This window comes from Quercus lobata, chromosome 10 (genome assembly GCF_001633185.2).
Source record: "Quercus lobata isolate SW786 chromosome 10, ValleyOak3.0 Primary Assembly, whole genome shotgun sequence".
Classification (NCBI taxonomy): Eukaryota; Viridiplantae; Streptophyta; class Magnoliopsida; order Fagales; family Fagaceae; genus Quercus; species Quercus lobata.
The window spans coordinates 26,214,948-26,220,286 of record NC_044913.1 but is presented as its reverse complement, the minus strand read 5'-3'; the positions used below and the strand labels follow the sequence as shown (position 1 = coordinate 26,220,286).

General features: G+C 45.9%; 1 protein-coding gene across 1 annotated transcript; it reads left to right on the top strand.

Annotated features, from left to right (window-relative positions):
- The first annotated feature begins 484 nt into the window (after window positions 1-484).
- On the top strand, window positions 485-1,516 carry LOC115964570. Its single transcript, XM_031083854.1, has one exon. The coding sequence runs from the start codon at window positions 485-487 to the stop codon at window positions 1,514-1,516; it is 1,032 nt and encodes a 343-aa protein (XP_030939714.1).
- Window positions 1,517-5,339: the final 3,823 nt, after the last annotated feature.

Here is a 5,339-nt window from a genome sequence, read left to right as displayed (position 1 = left end):
TTACCAACATCGTCCATTGACAATTTCGAGCAGTTGAGCAACTCCTTTGTCCGTCACTTTGTAAGGGGACAGCGACCAAAGAGAACTGCCGACCACTTGCTTACCATCAAACAAGGAGAGAAGGAACCACTAAGGTCCTACGTGACACGCTTCACCCGAGGAATGTTGGAAATAGACGAGACAGATGACAAGGTACATCTCACGACCTTCAAAGCAGGTTTGAAGTCCAGGGATTTTGTGGCATCCTTGGCAAAGAACCCCCCTAAGACGATGGCCGAGGCACTGATAAAAACTCAGAAGTACATGAACGCGGAGGAAGCCCTGGCAGCTATTGATGGAGCAGATAAGAGTAGGGAAAAGAAGAAAGAAAAGGAGGACGATAAAAAAAGGGCTAAAACGGGAACGGGCTGACAGACGGAATGACGATGGAAATCGAAGGAGAGACGACAAAAACCCTCGTCCATCAAAGTTCACCCCGCTGGTGATGCCAGTAGATCAAATTCTAACAGAAATAAGGGACGAACCATCCCTAAAGTGGCCAAAACCACTCCATTCAGCATCTGGATTGCGCGACAAGAGGAAATACTGTCGTTTCCATAAAGATCATGGGCATTACACGGAAGACTGCAGGGACCTAAAAGAGCAGATTGAAGAGCTCATTCGTAATGGGAAGCTACAACAGTATGTAAAAAGGGGGGATTTCGGCAGGTACGGACAGAAAAGCCAGCCAATGAATGCACGAAGAGACGAAGATTGCCCCCAACCTCGTCCACAGAACGCACTAGGGGAAATAAAGACCATCGCCGGGGGACCAACCGCCGGAGGATCATTCAAGTCTCTCAGGAAGTCATACCAAAGACAGGTAAACAGCGTCCACAATGTACCACCGTCAAAGCAAAGACGCACCAGTGAGGACTTGCATTTCTCTGAGGAAGATGCCAGAAGTGTGAAGCAGCCCCATGATGACCCACTCGTCATTATGATCATGATCGAGGGGTTCAACACGCGTAGAGTCCTGGTCGACAGTGGAAGTTCAGCAGACATAATCTATCTTCCTGCTTTCCAACAACTAAAGCTGGACCCAAAAAGGCTCCGTCCTTTTGAGTCTCCCCTCGTCAGTTTCAGCGGAGACAGAGTATACCCCAGAGGAATCACGACGTTAACAGTAACGGCCGGGTCATACCCCCTTCAGGTAACCAACCAGCACAATTTTCTAATAGTAGACTCACCCTCGTCCTACAATGTGATCATTGGCAGACCAATGCTTAATCGCTGGAAGGCTGCTATCTCCACCTACTGCTTAAAGGTGAAGTTCCCAACAGAACATGGAATCGGGGAGATTAAGGGAGATCAAGTACTGGCCAGGGAATGCTACCATGTCGTCCTGGCCTTAAAAGAAAACCATACGTGGACAATTGAGGAGAAGACGCCAGAGATTATGGAGAAACTTGAAACGGTAGATCTGGCTGAAGGGAATCCTCCAAGGATGACCCAAATAGGGACGAGCATGAGCTAAAAGACGAAAGGCGAAATCGTCAGCTTTTTGAAAAGCAACCTCGATATTTTCGCCTGGAGCCATAAGGATATGCCAGGAATCCCAGCAAGCCTCATCTAGCATCATCTGAATGTTGATCCGGGAAAGAAACCTGTCCAGCAAAAAAGGAGAGTCTTTGCTCCCGAGCGAAATAAGGCAGTGATGGACGAGGTAAATAAGTTGCTTGCAGCAAAATTTATCCGAGAAGTCCACTACCCAGAATGGTTGGCCAACGTAGTCATGGTCAAAAAATCAAATGGGAAGTGGAGAATGTGTGTCGACTTCACAGACCTGAACCAAGCATGCCCAAAAGATAGCTTCCCGCTGCCCAGAATCGACCAGCTAGTAGACTCCACAGCAGGACACAAACTCCTCACGTTTATGGATGCGTTTTCAGGATATAACCAGATACAAATGGCTGAAGAAGACCAAGAAAAGACCGTTTTTATCACCAGCCAGGGACTTTACCGCTATCAAGTCATGCCTTTTGGGCTCAAAAATGCAGGGGCCACCTATCAAAGATTGGTAAACCAGATGTTCGAGAAGCAAATTGGGAGAAATGTGGAGGTTCATGTTGACGATATGCTCGTCAAGAGCAAGGAAGAAGAAAACCATCTGGACGATCTCAGAGAGACGTTCAACACTCTCAGACAGTATAGCATGAAACTAAATCCGTCCAAATGTGCCTTTGGGGTTTCCTCAGGAAAGTTTCTCGGGTTTGTAGTGTCGCAGAGAGGGATTGAAGCAAATCCCGAAAAGGTCAGGGCCATCCTGGAAATGTCTTCACCCAGGACGGTCAAAGAAGTGCAGTCCCTAACAGGGAGAATTGCGGCCCTCAATAGGTTCGTCTCAAAGGCGACGGACAAATGCCTTCCATTCTTCAAGACTTTGAAGAAGGCGTTTTCATGGACGAAGGAATGCGAAGCGGCGTTCCAAGAGCTAAAAAGTTATCTTAGCAACCTGCCCCTCTTGAGCCCGTCCAAAGAAGGTGAAGATCTATTCCTGTACTTAGCCGTCTCAATCACGGCTGTCAGTGCGGCATTGATTAGAGAAAATGGTGGTTTGCAACTTCCTGTGTATTACGTTAGCCAGGCCTTCCAGGGTGCCGAGGCACGGTACCCGCGTATAGAGAAGATTACCTTCGCCCTGATTATGGCTTCGAGGAAACTTCGTCCATATTTTCAAGCCAATCCCATCGTCGTGATGATGGATCAGCCCATAAAAAAAGCAATGAACAAGCCTGAAGCAGCAGGAAGAATGGTGCAGTGGGCAATCGAGCTCAGCCAGTTCGACATAAAATACCGTCCGAGGGTGGCGATAAAAGCACAAGCACTGGCCGATTTTATAGCGGAGTTCACCGTCCCTGAAAACGTAGAGAACATCTGGACGGTTAATACTGACGAATCGTCCACTCAACGCGGAGGCGGAGCTGGCATCGTCCTCACTTCTCCTGAAAAGAATGTCATCAAGTATGGAGTCCAACTTAAATTCCCTGTGACCAATAATGAAGCAGAATATGAGGCATTACTGGCAGGATTGAGAGTAGCTCGGGCACTAGGAGCTGAGAATGTTGTACTCCGGAGCGATTCCCAACTCGTCATTGGACAAGTAAGGGGGGAGTACGAGGCAAAGGAGGCAAGGATGCAGAAATACCTCAAGCTGACGAACCAATTGATCAGCTCCTTCAATTACATAGAGTTCGTCCAGATCCCCAGGAATCAGAACACAGAAGCTGATGAGGTGGCCCGAAATGCCTCAATGGACAGCGGAGGTAAGAGGTTCGATTGGAAGACGGAAGAACAAAACCATCCGAGCATACTGGAACTTCAGATTTCCTCCGTTCACACAGATCATGGATGGACAAGCCCGATAGTCACATTCCTTCAAGAAGGACGACTACCGGATGATCCAAAGGAAGCTAAAAAGGTAAGGAGACGAGCAGCCAGATTTACGATACTTAATGACGAACTCTACAAAAGAGGCTACTCCCAACCGTATTTGAGATGTGTTGAAAAGGAGGAAGTCAGGTACATCCTTGAAGAAGTGCATGGTGGAATCTGCGGAGATCACACGGGGGCAAAGTCCCTCGCTAGAAATATCATGAGAGCTGGCTACTTTTGGCCAACAATGCAACGAGACGTAGCTGATTTCGTGAGGACGTGTGACAGTTGCCAAAGATATGGGAATGTTCAAAGAATCCCCAGGGAGAAAATGACCACAATATCATCTCCCTGGCCATTCGCACAGTGGGGGATCGACATCATGGGTCCCTTACCTCAGGGAAAGAGACAGGTGAAGTTTCTGCTCGTCGCCATCGACTACTTCACAAAATGGATGGAGGCAGAAGCTCTGGCAACATCACCGAAGCAAAGGTACAAAATTTTGTTTGGAAAAATATTGTTTGCAGGTTCGGTATACCAAGGACGATCATATCAGACAATGGTCGTCAATTTGACAGCTAAAACTTCAGGTCATTTTGCTCGAGCTTGGGCATCAAAAATAAGTACTCATCACCAGGTCATCCCCAGGCCAATGGACAGACAGAAGTAACCAACCGGACCCTGCTCAAGATCATCAAGTCTCGGTTGGTGGGGGCAAAAGGAATGTGGCCTGAAGAACTGCCAAGTGCCTTGTGGGCATATAGGACGACAGCGCGGACACCAACTGGAGAAACATCGTTCAGTCTGATATATGGCACAGAGGCAGTTATATCAGTCGAAGTTGGTCTCACAAGCTTAAGGAGGGAATTTTTCGACGAACAAACCAATGAGAACCAATTGAAGGAAAACTTAGACAACCTGGACGAGATTAGAGATCAGGCAGTAGAAAGAATGGCAAAGTACCAACAGAAGATAGCAGAATACTATAATCAAAGAGTGAAGCTAAGAAGATTCAACATTGGTGACCTCGTCCTTAGAAAAGTCACCCCTGCGACAAAGGATCCAGCACATTGCAAATTGGGACCGTCCTGGGAAGGACCCTACAGAGTTGTCCATTATTTGCGTCAGGGCAGCTACCACCTGGAGGATTCAGAAGGAAAAAGACTACCTCGTCCGTGGAACGTCGAACATCTAAAGAGGTATTACGAAAAGGAACCATAAACTTCATTGTAAAACCAATTTGATACTTCTATCTTATGTAAGCAATTGTTCGAATTATAAGTATTGTCCAGCATCCCTTAAGTGTTATTGAGCAAATCATGCGCCACTGTTTTCAAAGATAAGCACAAACGATTGTCCCCTTAAAGGCTTGACGATGATAAAATTCCTTGAATGGATGTACATCGTCCCTAAAAAGTTTAATGACGATAAAATTCCTTGAATGGATGTACATCGTCCCTAAAAAGCTTAATGACGGTAAAATTCCTTAAATGGATGTACATCGTCCCTAAAAAGCTTAATGATGATAAAATTCCTTAAATGGATGTACATCGTCCCTAAAAAGCTTAATGACGGTAAAATTCCTTAAATGGATGTACATCGTCCCTAAAAAGCTTAATGACAATAAAAATCGTTAACAAAATTACGTCGTCTCTGAAAAAGATTAATGACGACAAAATTCTTTAAATGAATTACATCATTTCTAAAAAAGCATAACGACGACAAAAGTTCCTTAAGGGGATGCACGTCGTCTCAAAAGCTAAATTTCCTTGATGTCCATGTGCATCACACAACATGATTTCGTCTGTACAGAAGAGCAAGAGGATTAAACCCTTCAAGTTGATCAACATAATCTCGTCCATACAGGACAACCAAAAAGTCAGATTATGGGAAACATTTCCAAAACCCCCAGGAAGGTACAAAAA

What these genes read in the sequence shown, in the direction of transcription:
- LOC115964570 (XM_031083854.1), top strand. Translation starts at nt 485, where the DNA reads ATGCCAGTAGATCAAATTCTAACAGAAATAAGGGACGAACCATCCCTA.